Genomic DNA, 27,369 nt, shown 5'->3' with positions numbered 1-27,369 from the left:
TTGGTGCTACCTTGTGCTCCCACGAGGAGATTGAACAGTTCATCAACTTCACCAACACATTCCACCTCAACTTTAAATTCACCTGGATCATCTCTGACACCTCCCTCACCTTCCTGGACCTCTCCATCTCCCTCAACTGTGACTGACTCAACACTGACATTTTCTACAAACCTGCCGACTCTCACGGCTACCTGAACAACACCACCTCTCACCCTGCCTCCAGTAAAAATGATATCCCTTATTCCCAAAACCTCCGCCTCTGCCGTATCTGATCCCAGGACGACCAGTTCCACCACAGAACACACCAGATAGCCTCCTTCTTTAAAGACCACAATCTGCCCTCTCATGGGTTGATGATGCCCTTCAGCACATCTCATCCACTTCCTGCACCTCCGCCCTTGAACCCCAACCCTCCAACTGCAACAAGGACAACCCCCTGGTCCTCACCTTCTACCTTACCAACCTCCGAAAACATTGCATCATCCTCCGCCATTTCTGCTACCTACAAACAGATCACACTACCAGAGATATATTTTCCTCCCCACCCTATCCACTTTCCATAAAGACCATTCCCTCCACGACTACCTTGTCAGGTCCACACCCCCCAACAACCCATCCTCTCCTCCCGCACCTTCCCCTGCCACCGCAGAATTGCAAAACCTGTGCCCACAGCAGCAGCCCTCCCCCCACTTCACATCCATCCAAGTCCCAAAAGGAGCCTTCCACGTCTATCAAAGTTTCACCTACTCTTCCACACATGTCATTTACTGTATCCATTCCTCCCGATCCAGTCTCCTCTACATTGGGGAGACAGGGCGCCTACTCTCAGAGCGCTTCAGAGAACATCTCTGGGACACCTGCACCAACCCGTGGCGACACTTCAACACCCCCTTCCACTCTGCTGAGGACATTCATGTCCTGGGCCTCCTCCACCATCACTCCCTTACCACCGACACCTGGAGGCCACCTATTCACTCCACCCTCCTCTCCGACCTATCACCATTACCCCCACATCCATCCACCTATTGCACTCTCAGCTACCTTCTCCCCTGCCCACACCCCTCCCATTCATCTCTCCACCCCCAAGACTCCCAGCCTCATTCCTGATGAAGGGCTTTTGCCTGAAATGTCGATCCTCCTGCTCCTGGGATGCTGCCTGTCCTGCTGTGCTTTTCCAGCACCATTCTCTGGTGCTCAGTGAATGAGTTGCTGCAGCTGGAGGCTGTGGGCGGAGCTTCCCCGAGGCCCCGCCCTCCCGGCGTGCCCCTGACGTCACCACGGCCCAGCGTGCGGGCCTGCGCCATCTTGCTGAATCATGTCGGAGAAGAAGGCGCCGGTCGACCTCGGCTTGTTGGAGGAGGACGATGAGTTCGAGGAGTTCCCCGCTGAAGGTGAGCGCCCTTCGGACCGCGCCGCCGCACTGGGCGGACCTTTTCCGCCTGATGTCTCCGTCTGTCCCCGGGCTTGCGGCCGAGTGTGAGTTTTCACATGGAGGAGCCTCAGAGAGAGCGCGCGGTGATGGAGGGATGGAGGAGGGAAGTGAACCGGGCCACGGGGAGGACAGCATTTTATTCAAACCATGTTCGGCCCTCTCCCCGTGGGGGATGAGGGGTTACTCCGATCCTCTCGCCCGGGCTCACTCGCCCAGTGCCCACTCTGCCCAGTTACTGAAATCTAAGGCAACCTCCTTCCAAGTGAACTTGCGGGGAGGTTTTTTGAAAAGTTTCCACTGGTCCTCCTGTGACTTTGACCAATCCCAAGTTTGGAGCAGAGAGCACGAGTTGGGCTGTTTGTTATTCTTGACAGTGGGCTATCCTGTACAGTTAGAATGGTCTCCCCTATGTTCAGGATAACTGTTTCTTGGAGTTAAAAAAAATCACACAACACCAAGTTATAGTCCGATAGGTTAATTGGAGGCACTAACTTTTGAAGTGCTGCTCCTTCATCAGGTTTCTTGGAGGATCTCATGTTCATTTGGTGACCCATCCCAGGTGACATGCAGGCCTGATGATAAGTCATGATTCTAGTCTCAAGTTAACCACAAGTTATTAGCATAGCCAGAGCAGACTCGGTAATGGAGAATGGGGTTGGCGGCTCTTTGGAGTGTGATGACACAGGGCTAGAAGAGCAGCACTAGGTTGAAGTACTCAAACCACCCTTATTTCTTCCATGCCATACAGGCTGCTAGCAGTGGTGCTTCAATTTCTGTGACTGGCTCAATGTATGTGTTTTGTGGAGATAACCTTTAATTCAACAGATTTTGCCAGAAATCAGGCAGGGTAGGCAGTAGGTGACCAATAGTTTAGTTTTTAGTCATCAGTGTTCTGATCCGGAGCTTCCATTGATTCAAGATGCTTGTAATAAAAAATTACTACAGACAAGATTTGCCTTAAAGCATTTGATGATTGGTGATTATGCTGACAGTTATTTGAATTAATGGGACAATACTAACCCATTTTTTTGTCTGGAATGTGTTCATTCCTAAGGTTCTTAGATTACTTACAGTGTGGAAACAGGCCCTTTGGCCCAACAAGCCCACACCGACCCGCCCCCATTCCCCATTCTGTGTGGAGTAAACTTATCTGTTGTTATCCTCCAGTGCTGAACTGAATTAACCACTGAATTTGTAATGTGTCTACTGGTAAACTATTTGATCATGGGATCCATTACTGTCAAATCTGAGCTTAGTTAAAAATCACACAACACCACGTTATAGTCCAACAGGTTAATTTGGAAGCGCTAGCTTTCGGAGTGCTGCTCCTTCATCCTGATGTGATTTTTAATTTTGCAAAAGTGAGGATTTCAAATGCTGGAAACCAGAGTTTAGATCAGAATGGTGCGGGAAAAGCACAGCAGGTCAGGCAGCATCCGAGGAACAGGAAAATCTACGTTTCAGGCAAAAGCCCTTCATCAGGAATAGAGGCAGAAAGCCTGCAGGGTGGAGAGATAAATGGCCATTTATCTGGCCACCCTGGAGGCTTCCTGTCTGTATTCCTGATGAAGGGCTTTTGCCTGAAACATAGATTTTCCTGCTCCTCGGATGCTGCCTGACCTGCTGTGCTTTTCCAGCACCACTCTGATTTTTAATTTTGTCTGCCCCAGTCCAACACCAGTTCCTCCACATCATGTGTGAACTTGTTGTATTTAGATATATGCATGCCTCCCAGTGATGAAATCAGAGCATTCCTTTTCAAACAACAACTTTGATTTATAGAGCACATATAACACTACAAACTCCCAGGCACTTCAAAGGAGGAATGGATATGGTAATTAGGCTAGGCAGCAGATCAAAAAGGATATTAAAAAGTTGAACTGAATGCCAGCAGTGTGAGGGGGCAGTGACTTATCAAGACAGCAGTTGATTACATGTGCTATCAAGAAATTGTAGTAAAATTGAAGTCAGCAGCAACTGGGGAGGTTTGGGGTGAGGTGGTGTTGATCTTGGGCTTTTGCCTGAAACGTCGATTTTCCTGTTCCTTGGATGCTGTCTGACCAGCTGTGCTTTTCCAGCACCACTCTGATCTAAACTCTGGTTTCCAGCACCAAAAGAGAAAATACTGGAAAATCGGGTCTAGCAGCATCTGTAAGGAGAGAAAAGAGCTTACGTCTCGAGTCTAACTGACCCCCCTTTCACTTTGACAAAGAGTCAGCTAGACTCAAAACGTCAGCTCTTTTCTCTCCTTACAGATGCTGCCAGACCTGCTGACATTTTCCAGCATTTTCTCTTTTGGTTTCAGATTCATGCATCTGCAGTAATTTGCCTTTATCTGGTTTCCAGCATCTGCAGTCCTCACTTTTGCCTGACCGAAATCATGCCAAGCACAAATGTGAATATATATATTGGAGACCAAGTTTCTTAACCTATGGGCACCTTGGCAGCAGTTTCTCAACTGCATTCCAGTAATGATCATTGCCAGTTGCATCACCAAGCGTCTCCTGACCACCTAAAATCAGAAGCAAAAATGTTTGTTGGCACTTACAACCCAGATTATGCATGCAGCAAGAACTGGATGACATTGCTTACAGCCCAGTAGGTAACTTTGGTTGCAGAATGACCAAGCATTGACCATTTCCAACCAGATGCTATCTATCTTTCATTTCACAATCAACAGTGTTATCATCACTGAATCTTCCTAGGTCAATATCTTATATTATCATTGATCAAAAACTTAATGGGACACAAATATTGTAGCTACAGGAGCAGGTCAGAGGCTAGAAATTCTGTGGTAATTAATTAATTTCCTGATTTCCCAAAGCCTGTCCCTAATCTACACGGCAATAGTCAGGAATGCGGTTGCAGACAGTTTCATTGCTTGGACAAGTACAGATCCAACAACACTTCAGAAATTGACACAAAGAGGCTCATTTGACTGACATCCCATCTACCACCCTAAAGATTCACCTGCACCACTGATGCACAGGGGGTGCAGTGTGATATCTACAATGTGCACAACAGCAGCTTCCCAAGTTTCTCTGGCAACATCTTTCAACTTGTGACATCTAGCCTAGATTAGAAGATCAAGGGCATCCGGTACCATTAATTACAGCAAACCTTTTATTAACCAGCACTTCAGGAGCTGAAGTGTGCTGGTTGATTAAACATTCCAGTTGATCAAGAGATCCACACAATCAATGTAAAAACACAATTAAGTAATGGATAGGTAATGCAGGGAGTGTACTCATCACTGTTATACTTGTTTTACAACATAAAACTCATAAATAATAATGCAACTTTGCCCTAAATAAAACTTACCAGCTTATTATTTGGACCCTCAACTGTCTACTCGAAATCACAGTAATGCAGTAAACTTCTGGTATCTCAGGTATATCATTTTTGCCAATTTATCGAGGGTGCTGGTTAAAACGAAGTTTGCTGTACCACCAATTGCAGGTTTGCCTGAGCAGCTCCTGCAAAAACGTCCTGGAACTGAGTTCCACAAACCATAACCATCTTCATGTGTGCCAGATATAAATCCAATCAGCGACAAGTTTGCCCCATGATACCCATTAACACCAGTTTTGCGAGGGCTCCTTAATACTACTGTTGAATGCAGCCTTAATATCAAGGGCTGTTACTCTCACCAAACCTCAGAATTCAATGCTTCTGTCTGTGTTTGAACCAAGGCTGTAATGACACCAGGAGCTGAATGGTACTGGCAGGACCCAAACTGGACGTTGCTGAGCAGGTGCTGCTTGATAGCACTGTTGACACCATCTTCCATCACTCTACTGATGATTGAGAATACAGGTCATTCTGCTATAAGGTGCATTTCATGAACACGAATTTACTGTAATGTGATTGACAAATTGGGGACACTGTTTCTAAAGCGCCAATTCTTAAAACGTGTTGGCTGAAATGTGATTACATTGCCAACGCTTTAAGCACTGTTTCTAAAGCATAATTTTTCTATAATGCGGGGTTGTACATGAAAACAACCATCACGTTATAGACTGAGGTGGTAATTGGCTGGGTTGGATTTACCCTGCTTATGTGTCGGACATACCCCGGAGTAATTGTCCATACTGTCGGCCTGCTTGACTTTACAGCATAGGATGGTAATTGTGAATCATGATTGTCCTAATTTTGGGAAATCTTCATATTTTGTTAGCTGTAAATTTTTGTATCTATTTCAATCTCATTGTTAGTTCAGATTTCATCCTGAAATTGAAATCAATGTCACCCACCACGTGCAAATATAAAAGAGGAGGCCATTTGGCCGCTTGCCTGTGAATTCGTTTCAATGAGATCATGACTAGTCCGACTATAACCTCAAATCCACACCCCTAACTATCACTGATTTACCAAGAATTTATCTATCTCTGCCTTAAAAACATTTAAACACTCTGCTACCCCAATTTTTCAGGAAGGGTTTCAAAGACACACAATCTTCAAAAACACTTAACTTCAACTCTTTTAAACGGATTATACCTGATTTTTAAACAGTACAGATTTTCCCATCCTCTGCATATCCATCGTGTCAAAACCCATTAGAGATCTTTTATATTTCATGAAATTGCCTCTCACTCTTCTAAACTCCAGCTCATGCATATCTTGCCTGTCCACCTTACCTCAAGTTAATCTGCTCATTCATTACAGGTGTAGGTCTGGTAAAACTTCTCTGGACTGCTTCCAAAGTATTTACCTCTTTCATTAAATAAGATACCCTGTATGTGGTCTCACTAGTATCCTGTATAACTGGAGTTGAACCCTTAAAACTATTGTACTCAATTCCCTCACAATAAATCTTAACATTCTATTAGTTTTCCTAATTATTTGCTATACCTGTAACCTAATCTTTTGTGATTCATGCATCTCAGCACTCTGCAAACTCTCAACATTGAGTTAGTATGCTTTTTTCCATTCCTGTCAAAATAGTTTCACGTTTTCCTACACTGTGCTCCCATTTTTTGCCCACTCACTTAACCTACCTTTGTAGTTTTAGTCTATGTCCTTTACACGACTTCCATTCCTACCTTTGTGTCATTAGTGAAAAAAAATTCTGTTCCTTCCTTCCTTGTAATTTATGTAAATTGTAACCAGTTAAGGTTCCGATACCGATCCTTGTGACAAGCTATTTGTTATGTCCTGTCAACCTGATAAAGACCTATTTATGGTCACTTGCTTCCTTTTAACCAGGTCATCTATGCATATTGATTTGCTACCCCCTACATTGAGATTTGATTTTATGCAATAACCTTTGTTGTGGCACTTTTATCATGTGCTTTCCAGAAAACAATAGAGTACATTTATCTGTTCACCTTTATCTATAGCTTGTATTATTTCCAGTAGATTGGTCAAATACGATTTTCTTTTCCTAAAGATTTCTAACTTGCACATCGGCTTTGCTGAGAATCTGGATGTCATTTATGTGCCTCTGAGTGAAGGTGGCCCAGCAAATCATAATTTATGCAAAGGTGTGGTAACATTTCAGTAATTGTTGCCACTTAATTGCCAACTTATTGTAGTTCAACTTTGCATTACTACGGAAGTGGGGGGGAAATGTTCAGCTCTTACCCAAGTTGGAAGGAGACTCTCTGTTCTCTGAAGTCAAATCCACTGTGAACCTGAAAAAAACCAGTTTATTTTTCTTGCAACAGTTGCTGTCAGCTGTCACCCTGTCCTTAAAACTATGGGTGTACCGAATTAATAAAAACAAAATGGTCAGCAGCTAGCACTGATCCTAGAGGCTAGTCATGTAGTGGTTACTGATCCACAGGAACAAAGACATCCTCATATACTACAGCAAATTACAAGATACCAGTGCAGTTCTTGAGCTAGCTCACATGCGCATTACAGCATGTGCTCATACAAATCAAGACTGCCAAGTCAAAGCCAAAGGAAAAAGCTAAAGTCAAGGTCATAACTCACTATTTCAACCCAGTGGTAGAACATTTTATATGAATAGCAGAAAGATAATTGTTTTTGATGTGCTGTCTTCCACAATTAAATAATTTGCCAATATAGATTGTGGAAACTCTTTTGTAAAAGGATGCACACATGTGTTTTAGACAATTAAAATCACTGCATATGACCCATGCCCAGGCTCCAGTGAGAGTCAGGAACCTGAGGAAAGATTGAATAATTAGTTAAAGGAAAAGTTTTTATTCCGGAATAACTCAATTAATTTGTTAGAATTAATAAATGCATTAGAGTTTAATTCAAAATATTAAGAAATAAAAATCAGGAATAAGACAAATCTCAAACTACAATGCCAGCAGTCCATGCATTACAAACAATGGCAGACAGGAAAGAAAGTGGATACTGCATCATAGTCATCAGTTTTAAACAGAAATCCTGATAGTCCAATGAGGCACAGTGCAAAATAAGATCAAGGATTAAATTCAGTGTTGAATAAGAAAACTTAAGTTTTGTAACCAATTTGGCAATATATTGTCAAAAATTCAACAATTTATTATTTTTCAGATGAATGCATTTGAATTCAAATTTGGCCAATTTAATGAGCCACATTAACATGAGAAACATTTCCTCCGGATACAAATTACTTCTGTATATGAATTGTAAAAAGCTGATCATGAAGCAGTAGGCTGTAGTTTAGCATGTTAATGATGTTAGAGAATACCAACAAATCCATTTTTGGATTTGAGATCAAGTGGTTCCCTTGAATACCTGGCTGAGTACTAGACCAATTCTTACCCCGGATGACTGTCAACTATGAAAGTTTAGCCTATTCATTAATTTAAACAACTCATTCTAATCACTTACTGCTAAGTCAGAATAAGCTTTTTTTTTAAACAAACTAATTTTACTTACCACATTTAGGTGGAAGGTTTTTTAAATTGCCTCAGTTTTTATTTCGAAAGAAAGCATTATACTAAATTAGGTAAGGTAATTTTCAGGGTACATCAATGCAAGATGATTATCAGAACTGCAACAAATATAAACACACCTTTAAACTACAAGTAAAGCTGATTCAATGAACTGCATGAATTTTCAGCTTTAGAAAATTTGCAAGTTAAAGATGGACGAGCAATGCAATATAGAGATTCACCCCATATTGTATAAGGTCCATTACCAAAAACTTGTTGATTAACATCATTGTTCCTATGAATTAAAACTGACCTCACAATGTGAAGAAATTCTAGAACATTACAAGACAAAACTAAATGCCCATCAAACATTTTCAGCAAAATCAAAATTCATTTATATAAGCAGTTCCTGGGTTTTGAACAATATCAAAATCTTTATATAATTTTTTAACTCTTGCAAACCAATGTCCCTGTAGTAATGACGAACATACTGTATTCTTAATTGGTTGCTGGTCTTTTATGTTTACAGTTTGGGTGCAAAGGTACCCATTGTCAACTGGGCACAAACATTTCCCAATCTTTCACCATTTATGAAATTGGGTAACTCCACATTTCCCAATCATTGAACTTATCTACATTCTTTTGTAGTCTGTTTGCATCCTATTAGCAGGCCATCTTCCACCTAACTTTGTATTGTCAGGAAACTTGGATTGACTTGCATTTGGTCCCCCACCTCTAAAAGCACTGACCCTTATGGTACCGCACAAAGGATCAGATCTTTCATCGTTTGTTACCCAATCCTTAATACAGGTTTATATAATGCCTCCAATAACCAGATCATACATTAAAGGTCATGATTCTGAGATGCCGGTGTTGCATTGGGGTGTACAAAGTTAAAAATCACACAACACCAGGTTATAGTCCAACAGGTTTAATTGGAAGCACACTAGCTTTCGGAGCGACGCTCCTTCATCAGGTGATTGTGACAATCACCTGATGAAGGAGCATTGCTCCGAAAGCTAGTGTGCTTCCAATTAAACCTGTTGGACTATAACCTGGTGTTGTGATTTTTAACTTTATATTTAACACCTTTAATGTATAATGAAGCATTCCAAGGTGCTTTACAGGAGCATCAATAAACAAAATATGACAGCATTAACTTGGTCATAGAGATGGTTACTTGAGTGTTTTAAAGACAGAGGTAAAATCAGCAGGATATGAGGAAGCAGTTTGATAGTAGGATCAAGAGGTTCATGGATTGAAATGTGGGAACCGGAGGGTGTTTTTAGTTTGGCCAGATGCTTGTAATTGAAAGATTTATGTGAGATTGGATGCTCATCAACCCTTCTATTATCCCTGTCTCATTAACCATCTGGCAAAATATGTTTCTCAGCCTTTTGAAATGCAAACTGTCATAAGTGAAGGCTCCGGAAGAAAGAGATCTGTTTAAATTGTCAAAATATTTTTGATATGCTGTGTGTACTTTATGTATGTAAACAGAAGTAAAGATTTTCATCTTGTAGCAACAGAAGTTATACCTACCATTTCTTCCCTGTAGCCTAAACCAATTTATAATATGGTTTATACCAGTGAGGTCAAATATGGAGATGATAACAAGTTGTGGGAAAACTAACAATCTTGCACAACTTCTTCTTTTAAGTATCTACAACTAGCTAAAGATCCTTGATAGTAGCCTTTGTGTTTTGAATTTAGATTTTTGTTCTTAGAGGTAAAAGTTTCAATTTTAATTTGTGCTTTTTAAAAATATCAAACATCCATTTAAATTAACAACATCTTTTTGTTTTTTTTTCCTGTACAGGCTGGACTGGTTTAGATGAAGATGAAGATGCCCATGTCTGGGAAGATAACTGGGATGATGACAATGTAGAGGACGATTTTTCTAACCAGTTAAGGTTAGCTTGCAATTTATTTTCTTAGCAGTAGTGCACAGGTATATCATGGCAACTATCGGCAAAAGACCCCAATGTGCTGTAGTATAAGCTGAAGTTATTCCTGATGAAGGGTTTTTGCCCGAAATGTTGATTTTTTTTTTCTTTAATTTAATTTTTGTTTTTTTTCTGCTGCTCCTCAGATGCTGTCTGACCTGCTGTGCTTTTCCAGCACCACACTCTTGACTCTAATCTCCAGCATCTGCAGTATTCACTTTCACCATGAGCTGAAATTCACTTTGACTTGATTAATACAGGTTCAATAGGGGAGCATCCTGAAACTAGTGGTCATGATATGAAATCAAAAAACTTGCCTCAAATGAAAAGATAGTGATTAATATGGTGTTAAGGTGCTGCAAAACTGGACAAGACAACAAAACAAGTATTTTTTATATTCAGTCGTGGGGCATGCCCATCCTTAGTTACTGTTGAGAAAGTGGTGGTGAGTAACCGCCTTGAACCTCTGCAGCCTATGTACTGTAGGGTTAGGTTAAGATCACAGTAGGATTACTAAGAACATGAAAAGCTTTGAGTAAATTCAAAGCAATAGGTAGGTAAGATTTGAAAAGGAAAGTTTTATATAAGTATTTAGGGAAATGAAATTAATGAATACTTGCTGAATTATTTGCTTCTATTCAGCAAAATCCTCAGTCTTTTGGAGTGAAGTTTCAAAGCAGGGATTTTATTTTTAAATAGAAGTAACTTACAGAAATGTTAACCCAGAAAATTATTGGTTGGTTAGCTTGACATCATGAGGAATGTGCTGAATGGCGTCCTTTGTGCAGGGTGCTATTGACAGTGAGTAAACCGCTGATTTACTCTTCCATTGCAGTCAAAGAAAAGGAAAATGAGATATTGCAATGCAGGCAGTTGATTCACCATTGGCAGTTACTTGCTAAGCAATATACAGTTAAATTTATTCTCCTATTCTTTTTATGGGGCACAGTCAGACTTGAATTTTAAAGCAAGTAACCTTGGATTGGAATCTGCTGTCAATAATAAACCTGAGTGGCTATTTCCTGAGCTTCATCCACAATGCCTGGAGACTAATCACTTTGAGTCTGAAGTGATGAAATATCTCCTGTTGAGTTAGAGAATTCTTTGCCTATTTTAATCTGAAAGGGAAGGAAAATTTTAGTGAAAATGTTGTTTCGTATAGCAATGTTGCTTTTTAATGAATGCTATATAGTTCAATTTGTATTGGCTAGTTATTTATCACGTTTCCAACTTTGCTCTGCAATTTTTTTTGTCTCATAGACCTTTTAATTGCAGTTAAAAAGCACTAGTTTTACTAAGTTGTCTGGAATGTTGCATTCCAGACACTTGAAAACTAAAATTAAAAATTTAGAATATTCTAAATGTTTATTAAAAGTTCTTTGCTGGTGCTCAGAGATCTGTTATTTAAGATTGCCAAGTCTTGTCAAGCTCGTCTTCAGTACCCTGCGGCTTTAAGCTTTCTGTTAAAAACAGAATGGGCAAAGTGTATCAAAGCAGTCTTGTATCCTGAAACGCTGTAGGAATCCTCTTCACATAAGACTCAATTTGTTTAATGAGCTAGTTGGTGGTCTGGCAATATTTAAAATTTCTCAAGTGAAATTAATTATTTAACCTTCGCTTCTATCTAATAATTTTGACAACTTTTAAAAAACATAAGCCCTAAAATGATACTGTGGGCTGTTAAGAGTCAAATATTTCATACATTCATTGGATTCCTCCTCCTCAATAATTTATTAATACCTTAATAATTTAAGGTTGGAAAACCTCTCTCTTTCTGGACCTGTGCTTACCTTAATAATTTAAGGTATTAACTTCTCCCCTAAAACATTGAATCAAAAAACTTCAAACTCTCTAAGTGTCAAATAGAAATACACTCAGATGAACTGTAGAGTTAGCTGGTTGTGTGAAGTTGATTCTTGCCTTTATTTTGATAATTTTTCCATAAGATATCATCGAGTCATAGAGATGTACAGCACAGAAACAGACCTTTCAGTCCAATTCGTCCATGCTGACCAGATATCCTAACCTAATCTAGTCCCATTTGCCAGTATTTGTCCCATATCCCTCTAAACCCTTTCTATTCATAACCATCCAGATGCCTTGTAAATGTTATTGTACCAGCCTCCTCCACTTCGACTGGCAGCTCATTCTATACACGCACTGCTCTCTGCGTGAAAAAGTTGATTTTTAGGTCCCTTTTAAACTTTTTTCCACTCTCACCTTAAACCTATGCCCTCTAGTTATAACATGAAAAAAATACAGTAAACCTAATAACATTTAGCTATTTTGTCATACATCTTGTATACATTTGTGGGAATAAGTTGAATGTTCCAATACCTATATGAAATTTAATTTGAGCATTGAGTTAACATCTTTTTCATTATGACAACTTCAGTGCACTGATACTTTGTGGTATCCATTTTCTTTGTATGTAGTTTCTTGCATAGCAATTTTCTAACCTCCCTAGGTTGGAAAATCTCTCTCTTTCTGGACCTGTGCTTACCTTTTACTGTGTAACACAGAAATTGGATTGTTTTTCAGCAATGATGTTTAGCATATTAAATAAAAATTGAGACAATAAAATATATTAAAGTTACCTATTAAGACTCATTTTTGGGAGTTGAGTATTTTCTTGTAAAAATTCATAAGTTGTAAATCTGCCAATTTACTTCCCCATCAGTTTTTAATTAAGGAATGTTGAATGTGGTGCAACATCTAAAAGTAATTGTGGAACAATGTATTTAAATCTTCAAGACTTTAGTTTATGAATGCTCCAAAGTTAATGCTTAAACTATTTCTGTATTTTTAAAGTATGGCAAAAGCTTTATATTTTTGTCATGATTGCTTATTGCTCAGTTGGTGTAAGTTGTAAAGGAAAATTACTTATTTCCGTGGTCTCAATGCATCTTTTTTTTTTAAAATGACTGACTGACTGGTTATTTTTCAAAGCAACAACCAGCCTATAATTTCGTCAACTTAAGGACCTAGAAGTGGAAAGAAAAGCTTCTCTGTTCCATTTTTATTTTCGGAAGGTTGCATTTTATGATTTATTTGCTGTAGGTTATCTTTTTTTTTTTAGTTTTCAATGTTCAGGCTATGTTTTAGTAAGTCCTTGGCCCCTGTGACCACTGAATCCCCACAGTGCAGAAAGAGGCTATTCAGTCCATTGAGTCTGCACAGACCTTGCAAAGAGCATCCCATCCTGTAACCCCACGTGGAGTTTATTGTAGTTAACCCAACTACACTGCACATTCCTGGACCCTGTTGGGTAATTGTTTTTAGCATGGTTAATCCACTTAACCTGCATACTTTTTAGACTGGGAAGAAACCGGAGCACCTGGAGGAAACCCATATACACATGGTCAAGAGACACTCTTTCAGTTGTATAGATAAATTCATAGTTTCAGTGAACACGAACTTCAGAATTTATTTGTTATTAATTTATCCTGTACCTTCATGTGATCTTCCTTGCCCTCTTCATTGGAAAACAGCAGGATAACACTACACCAGACTTTGAGTAAGTTTAATCAACAGTGAAGAATAAGGCATATTAGCTTAACTATGCATTTTACAGAACTCTAGTTCAAAGAAAATCTGCCAAGCAACTTTGAACAAATTCCACAATATTTATATGTGTTGATCACAGTAGACCACTTACTATGGCTGTCACTCTGATAATGATTAAAATCTGTAATAATTTCAGTCAATAAATCTTTATGTACAGTGACTGAATTAGGGGGCACAGTACAATATTAATTCTAAAGAGAATCTTCATTTTATCACAAACATGGGATTTCCTTAGTGGATGTTCAAATAGACATGGAAAAGTGTATCAAAGTAGAAATGGAGCTTGTAACAGTACAGCAAAATTGGGCATTTTAACTATTTGGATGTTATCATTCTGAATGTACTATTACTGTGTAAATAAAGTCAATATGTTGCAATGTTGGCTTGTATTAGTTGACAATAAAATGCAACACTAACTGTTTTGTGTTTGGTTCACATCTTTAATATGTCAATGTATTATCCTTGTGCTGTAACTTTGTAATTTATTTGAGAATTATTCTTTGTATAGATTCATCACATTTGTTATTTTTACTTCTAAACTTAACATTTAGAATGTGTTTAAAACATTTGGGGGAAAACAAATCACAGAATGGGGTTGAAAGTAAGTGGCATTTTGTGTCCAATATTTGGCATATGCTGTTGAATATAAGAGGGAGTCTTTGGAAATGCACATACTCCATTCACTGATTACCATTACTTATACAATGGATTTAATTGAATTAGACAGCTATTGGAGATGTAAGTGATGGCAGTAAATTAGTAGATAATTTGCATCATCTTGTGGAAATAATAATTCACCAATGTCCATTATTGCTTAAAATCAGGTAGCTATTTACTTTCTCAAGCTAGAAATTATTAATTAAAATACTAATTCAGATAGTGTTTTCTTCCAAAAAAAAGCTGATAATGGAGCTCTTTGTCCTTTCCAGAAACATTTTTGTAACATTCTACATGAAAGATTTCTCATTATGCTACAAACCATAAAAATTCTAGGGTAGAAAATGGGACTAAAGCTTAGTTGAGGTGTACTTTCAGTCTAGAGGAGGCTTTGGCTATTGGTAATTGTGTCAGATCTTTGTATCTAACAATGGGTATTAGATTCTGAAAAAAAACTGACAGCAATAACAAGCATATGACCATAGATTTGTAGGAGAGTCACAGCAGTTTTGAAATTGGCCAACCAAATGGAAAATTTAAATTTTAGCACTGACAAATCCTGAATATTTTCTGGGTGTAAGAAATATAGTGCCAGTTTAGTTCTATTCACAAATATACTTATTCAACAATTCTGGCTATCATTTCATATATTTCTATTTCATCCTTTGCAATATATTGATCAGACCCCACTTGAGTTTAGTGTTAACCTTTTGTAATTTAAGTTAGAGGTATACCATAGATATGTTGCAAAAATGGTACAGAAAAGAGCGACAAGACTGATCTCAACTATTAATCTGTGAGGAGCTTTAAGGCTTCACAGTTGTGAATGATTTAAATGGGAATTTCATTGAAGTTAATTTTCAAAGCACGCTCTTAAAATAGCAAGTTTGAAAGGGAATTATGACAAGTAAATTTCAAATGTATTAAGAACTTGGAATAATCCACTGGACATTAGTGGCATTTTAAAACCAAGAATTTATAAGATATATTTGGCTGCTGAAATATTTAGGGAATTATCGTGGTGAATATTAGCCTTTTCAAAATTTTGTATGTTCAGAATTTAAAAAGTTCTTCAGAATGTCAATGGTGTTGTTCAGGTTCCAATTTAGAGTCCGAAAATAAGATAGAGATTTTTTACCTCACGTAACCAATGGTGAAGGAGTGTACTTAGCAATTTTAGGTTCAGTTTAAAAGTAGTTCATTTTATTTTGTGATCAGGTGTGCGTGAGAAATAGGACTGTGAATTTGTGAAGAATGTTTTATTTTGAGATTTTGTAAAATGTATTGTGATCTCTAAACTATTTCGGTGTCAGGATATCCTACTTAAAAAAAAAGAAACCCACTAAAATTTATTTACCTTTGTGTCAAAGGCCAGATGTAAAGGGAATTAATTGGAATACTGAGGTGGTCATGTTGCTGCATTTTGAGGTGCTATCTTTCAGATGTATTGTTTGATTTGTTTATAAACAGTAATTGGGAGAAAGTGAGGTCTGCAGATGCTAGAGTCAACATTTCGGGCATAAGCCCTTCATCAAGCGCATTCTCCTCCGATGCTGCTTGACCTGTGCTTTTTCAGCACCACACTTTTTGACTATAGACAGTAATTGCTGATTAATGACTTGGTGCTTGCTATTGTCTCTCTTTTTGCTGGTATATATTAGTTTAGATGTTTAAACTGTTTAATCTAAATTACATACAAAACATACCCTGAATTGTAAAAATTAAAAGATAATTGAAAACTGCAAACTACCGATTCACTTATTTATATATTTTGGATCTCAATTTCTAAACAGAAGCATGGATTACCATATTTATTATTTTTTCTGCAACTTTGTTTCTTAAAAGGTGGAAACTGTCATCAAATTAGCTGCATTAGTATTAATAAACATCCCTTTCCAGTTTCATTCATCAAATGTTAATCATGACACCTGACCAATTTAATGTTACCACATCTTAAGCAGAAGGGTTAATTTCTGATTTTCTAATAGCCATGACAACTTGGACATGTTTATTAAATAGTTACATCTTTTCAGAATCTTAATTGGTTTGGCCATTCCTCTGTTAGGAAAATAACATTCAGGTTTTAATACGCTTTTTTGTTTGGATTGTGAAGTAATGGCTTGGGTAAACCCTTCAAGGAACAAGTTTGTGGGACAAATTTTTCATGTTTACATTGCTAACACTAGCTAATTTACCTTTTAATAGCAGAGATGTAGAATATCTTGTGCGCACATGCAGTGTCGTAACTGCTTTTCATGCACCTCAGCTGAGTTTTGACTGTGACAGCTTCAGCTGTCAATTTGATGAGTGGTATGGATGATGTGTTTTTATAATAGTGACCATTTTCTAGATCAAATAGTTGCAAACCAACTAAGAATAAAACAATTTCAGATCTACTGTTGTATAATGAGGTAGGTTTAATTAGCCATCTCATAATGGAAGATCCATTGCGCATTAGTGATCATAATGCAGATAAATTCAATGTTGTATTTGAAAGCAAGCTACTCCTATCATGAATAAGAATGTCGAACTTAAAATAAGTTACATAGTTGAGAGGAAAGCTGGTTATAATTGATTGGGTAAACAGTATAGCTCTTAGTAAACAGTGGGAAGATTTTAAAAGAAGCAATTTAAAACTTTAAACAAAAATACACATCATTGAAAAACAAAACTTGGTGAAAAAGAACCATCCCATAGCTTACTTTGTATGGTAGGAATCATAAATTAAAAAAAGACAATGTTGCAACAAATTGTAGCAAGCAAATCTGAGAATTGAAAATGTTTTGGAGGCTAGGAAAGAGTTCCTGATAAATTTAAAAAAATTTTTTTTAAAAACTGAGTGCAAGTCCACAAAATAAAGAAGAGAGTTGCTTCCTTCGAGATGGGAGAAGTTATTTTGGGCAATGAGAAAATAGAGTTGGATATTATAATTCTCCAATCTTTACAGTGGAAAAATCTTAAGCAAGAAATTGAAAGCAACCAGCTGCTAAAAAGAATAAGAATTTTTTTTAAGAAACTTATTTGCTGAGAAAATATGAAAGAGAAGATTGAGAAAACTGTCGATGTTGGAAAACGTCAATAAAAATAGAAATTTCTGGAAAAGCCCAAAAGATCTGGCAGCGTCTGTGGAGAGAAATTACTGTCTAGTGATCCGTCCTCAGTATGTGTTATAGAGAATCTGGAGGGGCTAAAATCAAACAGATGCATAGGATTTGACAGCCTGTATCCTAGGGTACTAAAAGAAATAGCAGCAAAGATAGTAGATGCAAGATTCTGGATTAGGCCCAGCAGATTGAACGTTAGCAACTGGTAATGTTACTATTCAAAAAAAGTGGATGAAAACAGAATTACAATTTGCCTGCCATAAGGTTGCTAGAGTCTACTATTAAGGAGGTCTTAACAATACACTTAAATCATTGTATTAACAGATAAAACCAACTTTTGCCAAAAGGCAGTTGTGTTCATTTTTTGATGTAGCGAGGATAGATAAAAAGGAACCAGTAAATGTATATCTCCCAAAGGTATTCAATATGATACCATTCAATGTTGATAAGGGCTTCTGTATTAGCATTGCTAAAGGATTGGTTAGCTTGCGGGAAACAGTTAGTCAGAATAAACTGGGCATTTTCAAGTCGGCAGGCTGTGACTAGTGGTGTCAAAAAGAACAGTAGTGAGACCTCAACTATTTGCATCCTATTAATGACTTGCTCGAAGACACAATGTATATAGGTTTGCTGAGAAAAGAAATTTTACACGAGGACATGTGTGCAAAGAGAAATAGGTTGAGTGAATTGGCAATAAGATGGCAGATGGAATTTCAAGCAGGGAAGTGCAAGTTATTTACTTTGCTTGGAACAATAGAAAAACAGATTTTTTTTTTTAAATGCTGTTCAGAGTCATGTTATTTTCCTACAAGGAATATAAAATATTAACATTCGGGTACAACAAGTACTGTCATTAGGAAACCAAATGTATTGTTGACCTTTCACAGGAATCAGTGAAGAAGTAAATTTTTGGTACAATTGTATATGAATTTGGGGAGATGACACTTGAAATCCTGTTTGCATTTTGGTCTGCGTATTTAAAGGAGGAGATGCTTGCAGTGGAAACATTCCAGCAAAGTTTTACTATGTTGGTCCCTGAGAGAGAAGATTTTCTTACAAGCGAGAGACTGAGTTAAGTGGTCAATTTTCTCTAATTCAGAACAAAACTACATGATCATGAAGAGGCTTGACATTGTCAATACTGAAAGGTTCTGGCTTGGGAAAGCATGGGGACACAGTCAAAGGATAAAAGGATCATTAGGACTGCGATGAGGTGAAATTTCTTCGCTTAAAGGCTGCTCCACCATTAAATGTGTTTAAGGCTGAGATGGGCAAATGTCTGGTGTTTCAAGGAATCTGACAAAGCAAGCGGACAAGAGTGTAGAGCTGCAGCTGAGGATCAACCATGATCATATTGAATGATAGAGCAGCCTGGGTGGCCATGTGGTCTGTCTTTTTTGTTGAGTATAAGTGATGAAACTTGGCAAACTAAGATGAGAATAAGTTATAGGCTTAAGTGTGACCTAAGCGCAGAGAATGTAATAAAGCAATTGTGAAGAGACATGCTGAGGGAGGACTCATTGAGATGACATATTAGATAATTTTGAAAATTGTAATAGAGTGAAGATTTTGATGTCCATGACACATTTCATTGAAGGTGACCAGGCAAGTGGATAAGATGGTTAAAATACTTGAGTTACTTTGGTTTATTAGTAAAATAGAATCAAAAGCCAAGAATACCTCAGTTAGAACTTTGGACAATTCTGGATGTCATGTGGAAGAGATCCAGAGCAGGTTTGCCAGAGTGTTGCCAGGGATGAGAGACGGGAAAAGTTTGGACTGTTCTTTCTACAGCAGAGACCATTAAGAGTTAGCCTAATAGAATTTCAAATTAGGGTTTGATTGAGTTGATACTGAAGAATAATTCCTGTCAATCATTTGGTCAGTAATGAGAGTTCATAGTTCTTTTACCAATTATTTGAATCTGGTAAACATGACTTTTTTTTTCAATTGTTTCTAAAAGTTCTAAAATCTGATTCCATAAGTTCAAAAGAAGTTTAGGCAAGTAGTTGATGAATGGGTTACAGGAAAGAAAGCTAGAATGTCAGATTAAGCATCATTCAATAAAGCAACACAGGTATAATTGGCCACCTTCTGTGCTGTAAGCTTCAATAATGAATTGGTTCTTATTCCCTACACAATACCCACAGCATAATTGTATGTGCCTGACCAGCAACGTGATGTATGGATCACTTTATATTGAGCTAAATTAGAACCGTTTACAGTGCATTCAGCAACATGTGTTCCACTCACTGACTCTTTAAAATTTAGGAAGTTAATATCATAAGTCTTTCCATATAAAATTTTTCATTTAAACAATGTACAAAGGAAAATTAAGCATGTAATGTTATGCATGTTTGTCAAAAATGGCAACTAACCATCCAAGTGCCATCCAATATCCTGCTTTAAACATCTATTTTAAAAAACAAAAATTGCCTGTGCAAGGTTTGTGAAGGTTTGTATCTCAGGTTGAGGTTTAGGGTTTGCTTGCTGAGCTGTAGGTTTGATATCCAGACGTTTCATTACCTGGCTAGGTAATATCAGTGGCGACCTCCAAGTGAAGTGAAGCTGTTGTCTCCTGCTTTCTATTTGTTTTTCCTGGATGGGATTCCTGGGGTTTGTGGTGATGTCATTTCCTGTTTGCTTTCAGAGGGGTTGATGGTATCTAGATCTATGTGTTGGTTTATGGCGTTGTGGTTGGAGTGCCAGGTCTCTAGGAATTCTCTGGCATGTCTTTGCTTAGCCTGTCCCAACTTACAGACTGGCCAAAGAACTACACGCAAGACTGAAATACCTTGTAGAAGAGTCACAGCACTCCATCCACTCCACCCAGAAATTCCTAAAAATCATAAAAAACACCAAAATAGAGGAAGACGAAACAATGATCTCATTCGACATAACAGCACTGTTCACCTCCATCAACATCGACCTGGCAAAGGAAACACTTACCACACTTTTAGAAGAGACGATCACACAGACCCCAACCCCCATCAATCACATACTAATGAAAACATCATGAAGCTAGTGGACCTGTGCCTCACCACCCACTTCACCTTCAACAACATAATCTACAAACAAACCAACGGCACACCCATGGGATCTCCGCTATCAGGATTCATAGCAGAAGCGGTAATGCAAAGACTAGAACAAACAACCCTACCAACCATCAAACCAAAAATCTGGGTCCGCTACGTAGATGACACCTTTGTCATCACAAAACGAAACAAGATAGAAGAAACATTTAACATCAACAACACCCTCACAGGCAAAAAGTACACTAAGGAGAGAGAAACGGACAAGAAACTCACATTCCTGGATGTCACAGTCGAAAGAACAGACCGCTGAGAACTACAAACCTGCATATACAGAAAACCGACAAACACTTAACTACACCAGCAACCATCCCAACACACACAAACGAAGCTGTATCAGAACACTATTTCACGAGCCACCTCACACTGCAGCACAGACGAACTTCGGAAAACAGAGAAGAATGACCTATACAACATATTCAAGAAGAATGGATACTCAAAAAATACAGTCCGCAGATTCCTCAAGAACAAACCACGACAAGCCTACAAAATTCCATGCAAGGACTGCCACAAACACTACGTAGGACAAACAGGAAGAAAGTTAGCGACCAGGATACATGAACACCAGCTAGCTACAAAAAGACATGACCCTCTCTCCCTCGTAGCTCTACACACTGAGGAAAAAAAAAAGCCCACCATTTTGACTGGGACAACACATCTATCCTGGGACAGGCTAAGCAAAGACATGCCAGAGAATTCCTAGAGACCTGGCACTCCAACCACAACGCCATAAACAAACACACAGATCTCGATACCATCTATCAACCCCTCAGAAAACGAACAGGAAATGACATCACCACAAACCCCAGGTACCCCATCCAGGACAAACAAATAAATAGAAAGCAGGAGACAACAGCTTTGCTTCACTTGGAGGTCACCACTGATGTTACCTAGCCAGGTAATGAAATGTCTGGATATCAAACCTACAGCTCAGCGAGCAAACCTACACCCTAAACATTGCCTGTTCTTAAAATAGAGAACTTAACTCTTATAGAATTAAAAGAAAAGATTACAATTTTGAATCATAAACCATCACCAAGTGCAGACTGAGACCTATGTACCTGTCAAGCCTATCTACCTCATCTGTCCCATCCCCTGTACTTGTGCCATTGCCCTGCAGTGTTTATTTCGTTCACATAATTATTCAACTCTTTTTGAAGCGTCCTAATGAGTTTGCTTCCATGACTTTTTTCCAGCAATTCTTTCCAGATCAAAGTGAAATCTTTAATGTTGCCCAACCAAACTGATTTAAAAAAAAAATCCAGGTGCTCTATGTATAATCAGTTCATAATTAACAAAACTTTTCATGTTGCCTCAAGTGACCACAATGTGTTACCCATATCTGATTAAGGGCTTATGTCCAAACGTCGATTCATCCACTTCTTTTATCTTGCCTGACCTGTTGTGCTTTTCCAGTGCCACACTTTTCAACTGTTACCACAATGTCTCAAATTTGCCCGGTATACAGAGGATTAGATTAGATTAGATTACTTGGATTACCTGCAGTGTGGAAACAGACCCTTTGGCCCAACAAGTTCACACCGACCCGCCGAAGCGCAACCCACCCAGACCCATTCCCCTACATTTTACCCCTTCACCTAACACTACGGGCAATTCAGCATAGCCAGTTCATCTAACCTGCACATTTTTGGACTGTGGGAGAAAACGGAGCACCTGGAGGAAACCCGTGCAGACATGGGGAGAATGTGCAAACTCCACACAGTCAATCGCCTGAGTCGGGAATTGAACCCGGGTCTCTGGCGCTGTGAGGCAGCAGTGCTAACCATTGTGCCACTGGCCACCCTCAAATCTCTATTATCCAAGTGACACGGGCAGGGAGTATTTCGTTAAGGTAATTGAATTCTGGGTAATTGAATGCCAGATAACATAGTTTAGCAAAGCATCAGAACCTTGCGATCTTTCACGGATAATCTGATATTTGGAAAATCGAATGCCAGATAATTGAGGTTCTTCTGTAATCAATGTGCTGAATAAACAGTTTATGTTGAGGTTATAATGGGAGGAGCATTAACCTGAATTTGTGGATCTCGGACCATTACCGTAAAATAGAGCAGCAGAGTTAAGCCATTCGATCTATTGAGTCTGCACTACCATTCAATCACTACTGTTATGTCTCTTAACCTCATTCTCCTGCCTTCTGCCTGTCTCCCTCGATCCCCTTACCAATCAAGAACCTATCATAGAGTCATAGTCATAGAGATGTACAGCATGGAAACAGACCCTTCGGTCCAACCCGTCCATGCCGACCAGATATCCCAACCCAATCTAGTCCCACCTGCCAGCACCCGGCCCATATCCCTCCAAACCCTTCCTATTCATATACCCATCCAAATGCCTCTTAAATGTTGCAATTGTACCAGCCTCCAAGCCTCAATCTCTCTGCAGCAATGAGTTCCTCAGATTCACCGCTCTCTGACTGAGGAAATTCCTCCTCATTTCAGTTTTAAGGGCTTATCTATTCACTCTGAGGCTCTGCCCCCAAGTCCCAGTCTCTCCTACTAATGGAAATATCTTCTCCATGTCTGTTGTATTGTGTTGGTGATCTTGTGTTGTGTTGAACCAAATTGAGCATTTATGAATTGAGTTCACATGTACTTCATATTTGGCAGTGAACATATAGTGTAGAAAAATGTGGTGTGGTATGCAGAGTCTTGGTCGTCTTATTGATGACAAATATAGTGTTTAAAAACAATTCAGAAAATGTTCAATTGATTTATTAATGGGGTGAGGGGCTTTATTGAAAGCTTAAGTATATACCCATTGGAGTTTTAAGAATGAGTGATAATCTAATTGAAACTTTAGAACCTGAGGGGACATCATAAGGTGGAAACCAAGAGGCTGTCTCAGACAGTCATTAGAATGTGGAATTGGCTTTCCTCAGATATCAATGAATACACTGCGTCATTGAATTTGTTCAAGACTGAATTAGATTTTTGATAGACAAATGGTATCAATTTATGGGGCAATAGATGGGTTGAGAGCACAGTTTGACTGGTAAATGATAAGAGGAATGGCAGTGATTTTAGTTAGTACTATACTTCCTTCAGCACTATATGTTGGTAGATGTTTATAAAGTATGTAATCCACATTTCAAGTCTGTACTTGAACCCTTACCCAGGGTTTTTTTTTACCTCTTCATCTCTTCCCATGCTTTTTAACAAATTTCATCCAATATGTCTGAAATCCTTGTCCTGGAGCCTGTTAACCCTCTTCATGCTTTTGTTTTCCATATTTAAAACATTTGTGTCATTTGCATACTTTGAAAAGATATATCTATATTACATTCAAGCTTATTAAAACACATCAAAAATAACCATGGCAATAATTCCAAAATCAGAGAAATGTCACTGTGCATCCCTTCGGTTTAGAAAATGATTTTTCAACACTATGCTCTTTATTTTAGAGTCTATTTCATATCATCACTGCCCCTTTGTTCTACCAGCATTAATTTAGCAACAAATATATTTTGTAGCACTTCAATCAAACAAGATAATAATGTTAGATCATTATATAATTCCTGATAGATTTAATTATCCCTTGATCTCAATCTATTCTCAGCTGCTGCTGGTTGATCACTGCTATCTGTTTTAAAAAATTCTCAAGGTCAGGTTCGTAGGAGAGTAGTCTGACACAGAACAAACGACCAAGAGGCGAGTCTGCTAGAATATGGGCATTTTATTCCCCGCAGCGTCGCCACAACGGGTCTGGCTTATACTCACTCTACATGTTACCGGAACTGGGAGCCGTCAGTTCTCGTAGAGCGGTTGCCAACAACCCACGCTCGGCGGTTAAACGTAACCCCGGAGCAGACTCACCGAACTGGAGACTTTTCCAGCTGATATACTCTTTTCCAGATATAAACATTCATGTGAACAGCAGAGCAAGGCTAAAAAACACATTCCATTCTGGTTACATACAGATAAGAAGATTCACACGGGGAGGTGTGTAATAAGATTCACACGGGACTAAGCAACACCTCCATTCCGGTTAGATTCACACATGTATTGGGACATAATTTTTAACCGTTTCACCACATTCCACTGCTTGGAATTTTACACCACACTATCTCAAATGGAATTGGAATATCACATAGATGGTGCCAATTGCCTGTCATAAACAACATCTGGAAATGTGCATATTATACATCGATATGGTGTACTAATATCAATTTACAAAAACTATTCAATCAAGGAATGATCCATAGTCTGTTTGTTAGGTTTCATGCATTGATGATGGCTGTTGATCATTTAACTTTGATAACCACTTACATTTTGTATATTTTGTGCAATTACTTTGCTCATTATCCAGTTATTTTCAAGAAGATATCTTGCATCCATTGACACTAGAGCCTCAGTTTTGAGTTCAGACATTTTAAGGTGGTATAGATTTTTTTTTTTTAAATTTTGCTAGTTCTCCTCCATTCTTGTCCAAACTTATTTTATCAATTTTCAAAGCATTGTCCCATTGTGGGCTTTGTCAGCAACCTTAAGTTTGTCTAATATTGTTTATCTGGGTTTGTAGCATATTTTATTTAACCCCAGAGTTGTTCAGCTTCCTTGCAAGATAATAGATTGGCAAAAGCAAAATAATTGTTGGGAAAGCTTCTTACTATTCTTGCACTCCATAAAGTGGCTAATTTGGAAATAAGAAATAGTAGTTATGATCCTGGCTGATATTACAACCAAACCAGTCAGATGCCAGAATTAAATCTGGCTTGATAAATTTGGTTTCCTTTAATACACCATGGTGGTCTTTCACTGAAACGTAAGTATACTAAACTGTTGATTTGGTTTTAACACTAAAACAAATGTTTATAGCAAGAGAAATAAACATAAAATAAAACAAACCAAGCTAGCTAAATATAACACTGTTTTGCTGTATGCTTTGAACTCTTTCAACAAAGTCCCATCTACCCCCAAAGCCATCACTTTGCAGTTGATCAAAATCCAGAGAGATTCTGTCAAATTGGTATGTTTGACTTAACTCTTCTTCTTAGTTCCAGTCTCAGGAGCTGGGAGGCCTTTATGCTTAGTCACTCTCATAACTGAGTTTTTAATCTTTCTCAGCTTTAACTGATCAACGCAGGTCTCTAACCAAACATTCCTAATCTGGAAGTTCCACAAACTAAACTCTTTCGGTAAGGTAATGAAGACAATCTCTTTTTCCCTTTGAGAAGCTATACCTGTATCTGATATAAGTCTGGTCTCCTTTAGACTTCACCATTTTGTCTTTTCTTAAGCTAAAATCAATCCTTGATCATTCAAAACACAAAATGAAGTATTTTTTTTATTCTCAGCTGTTGTTAAGCCCTACAATCTCAACAAACTTCCATTAACACTCCAGGAGCCAATTCTGATTTCCAGGTGCTGGAAGGACTGACCTAATTAATTTATAAACCCCTTCACAATGTAAAATCACCCATATTTTAAAATTCAAACTTTTTTTAAATAAAAAAATATAAATCACAAACTTCCATCACTTTATACATGATTAGATGAGATGGCCCCGATCTGTTAACTTCCTAACGGAAAATTACAGCTGCTATATACAGCACATATCAAAGTAACTTCAACAATTTTCAGTAATTGTCATTGATATAGCTTAATTAATCCTCTATCAGTACAAAACCTCTTCCCTCACCTCAAACTCAACTAACTCAATGGAGCCCCTGAAAATCTGAATATAAAATTCTTAAAGCATTTTGCTTTCATCTGTCTGTTATGGATTAGTCATGAAAAGACAATTGTTCTGAATCAGGAGTTATGCTTGTCTTCCTTTTGGAGGAAAGGGGTAGAATTAGAGAACTGTGTGAATATACAGTCTGAATTTACTCGAATATGTGTCCTCTTCACAAGAAGGTAATGAAATATTTCAATTGTGTTTTCCAGAGCTGAATTAGAAAAATTTGGATACAAGATGGAAACCTCATAGGTGGAGTTCTGCAGGATAAGAATGTCTCTGGAAAATATAGAATAAAGAATTCTGCACACATGTTCAAAATGGTCTGTGGCAAATGTAACACTGGAAATGAGATGTAATAGAAACTGAAATGTTGTTCAACATTTGCAAAGGAGGACACAATTTTCTTGTGAATTTTCCTTTTTATTTTCATAAATTGTTTTGAAACGTAATGTCGTCTGCAAAGTTTTTCTTCTCCTCTATAATGGTGCCATTCATGGCAGAACACTATGCTGAGTGTAAACACGTACAAAACCCCGAGAATCCACAAAACCTGCTTTACAGATTTCATCAAAGCTATAATTTTTCAGCAGGTACAAAAGATCAAATCATAAATCAAATCTTTGTTTTTGAGATTCATGTATGTCTACATTTTACAAAATAAAATGGCATTACAAAATAAATTCTGAAGTTCATGTGTTACTTTAATTTTCAAATATGGTATTGATCTAAACTATTAGAAGTTTAAAACCTGCATCCTCCAATTGAGCATGAACTTCCTTTGATCACATGTTGTATTTGTGTAATTTTAGTCAGAGAGTCATAGAGATGTACAGTATGGAAACAGACCCTTCGGTCCATGCCGACCAGATATCCCAACCCAATCTAGTCCCACCTGCCATCACTCAGCCCATATCCCTCCAAATCCTTACTATTCATATACCTGTCCAAATACCTCTTAAATATTGCAATTGTACCAGCCTCCACCACATCCTCTGGCAGCTCATTCCATATACGTACTACCCTCTGCGTGAA

The 27,369-nt window shown here is 38.2% G+C and overlaps 1 protein-coding gene across 2 annotated transcripts; it reads left to right on the top strand.

Annotated features, from left to right (window-relative positions):
- The first annotated feature begins 1,253 nt into the window (after positions 1–1,253).
- Positions 1,254–27,017, top strand: sem1 (SEM1 26S proteasome subunit). 2 transcript variants are annotated; one of them, XR_006311672.1, is made up of 3 exons: positions 1,254–1,476; positions 10,088–10,181; positions 26,544–27,017. XR_006311672.1 is itself a non-coding variant. In XM_043689906.1 (3 exons), exons 1-3 carry the CDS (start codon positions 1,316–1,318, stop codon positions 26,584–26,586), a joined length of 213 nt encoding a protein of 70 aa, XP_043545841.1. In that variant the 5' UTR covers positions 1,260–1,315; the 3' UTR covers positions 26,587–27,017. The 2 variants fall into 2 exon arrangements, 1 of the variants encoding a protein (XP_043545841.1); XM_043689906.1 differs by having other exon boundaries at positions 1,260–1,391.
- The last annotated feature ends 352 nt before the right edge of the window (positions 27,018–27,369 follow it).

Source organism: Chiloscyllium plagiosum, chromosome 5, assembly GCF_004010195.1.
Source record: "Chiloscyllium plagiosum isolate BGI_BamShark_2017 chromosome 5, ASM401019v2, whole genome shotgun sequence".
Classification (NCBI taxonomy): domain Eukaryota; kingdom Metazoa; phylum Chordata; class Chondrichthyes; order Orectolobiformes; family Hemiscylliidae; genus Chiloscyllium; species Chiloscyllium plagiosum.
The sequence above is the reverse complement of the archived record's forward strand: the minus strand, read 5'-3'. Positions and strand labels throughout refer to the sequence as shown.